Raw genomic sequence first — 797 nt, 5'->3', positions numbered from 1 at the left:
CAGTAGCATTTATTTATTTTTCTATTGCTTCCTTATTGTTTGTTTTCTGTCTTTCCCCATCTCTCCTTGACTCGATGTTCCTACAGAATATGTGGTTGAATTTGAGGACCAAGAATTGAAGGAGAGCGGTTGGGAAGAGCTGAAGAGAGTAAATGGGAACAAGAAGCATGCTAGCCTCTCCCTGTGGCCCTACATGTCCTACCGTTTCCGGGTCATTGCCATCAATGATGTGGGCAAAAGTGACCCCAGCAAGCCATCTGAAATCCACAATACACTTGCAGAAGGTAAGAACCAGTCTCTTATAATGACAAGTTTTCATTGTCAGTGTAAACTCCAAACAATATAACACTGAATGTTTTTCCAAATCACAGCCCCAGACAATAACCCTGAAGACGTTAAGAGTGAGTCAGGAGACCCACATACTCTGGTCATCACTTGGCAGGTACAGTTGTTCCCTGAATGAACAATTATCTGAAGTAACATCAATCAATCTCTAAAACAAGACAACTGTTTGTTTTGCTGCTGTTATTGTCATTTCAGGAAATGGAAAAACGTGAATTCAATGGGCCTGACTTCAAGTACAGAGTGATGTGGAGGAAAGTGTTGGGCAGTGGCCCCAACTGGCATTCTAACTACACAACAACACCGTCTTTTATTGTGAATGATGTTGGCAACTTCTCTGCCTTTGAGATCAAAGTTCAGGCTATCAACGAGAAAGGGGAGGGACCTCAACCAGACCCAGTCATTGGCTTCTCAGGAGAAGATGGTGAAATATTTTAAAAGAGTTGCTATACAGT

At 42.2% G+C, this 797-nt stretch overlaps 1 protein-coding gene across 1 annotated transcript; it reads left to right on the top strand.

Moving 5' to 3' along the window:
• Window positions 1–64: 64 nt before the first annotated feature.
• LOC109954255 (neural cell adhesion molecule L1-like) lies at window positions 65–789 on the top strand. The gene is made up of 3 exons (XM_020589641.1): window positions 65–284; window positions 372–442; window positions 541–789. Exons 1-3 carry the CDS (start codon window positions 194–196, stop codon window positions 778–780), a joined length of 402 nt encoding a protein of 133 aa, XP_020445297.1. The 5' UTR covers window positions 65–193; the 3' UTR covers window positions 781–789.
• The last annotated feature ends 8 nt before the right edge of the window (window positions 790–797 follow it).

This window comes from Monopterus albus, unplaced genomic scaffold, assembly GCF_001952655.1.
Source record: "Monopterus albus unplaced genomic scaffold, M_albus_1.0 scaffold5158.1, whole genome shotgun sequence".
Taxonomy (NCBI): domain Eukaryota; kingdom Metazoa; phylum Chordata; class Actinopteri; order Synbranchiformes; family Synbranchidae; genus Monopterus; species Monopterus albus.
This window is presented reverse-complemented; position numbering and strand designations above follow the sequence as displayed.

What these genes read in the sequence shown, in the direction of transcription:
- LOC109954255 (XM_020589641.1), top strand. Translation starts at nt 194, where the DNA reads ATGTCCTACCGTTTCCGGGTCATTGCCATCAATGATGTGGGCAAAAGT. An exon ending in CCACAATACACTTGCAGAAG is followed by an intron (nt 285 to 371) that starts GTAAGAACCAGT and finishes TCCAAATCACAG; the next exon opens with CCCCAGACAATAACCCTGAA. An exon ending in CTCTGGTCATCACTTGGCAG is followed by an intron (nt 443 to 540) that starts GTACAGTTGTTC and finishes TTGTCATTTCAG; the next exon opens with GAAATGGAAAAACGTGAATT.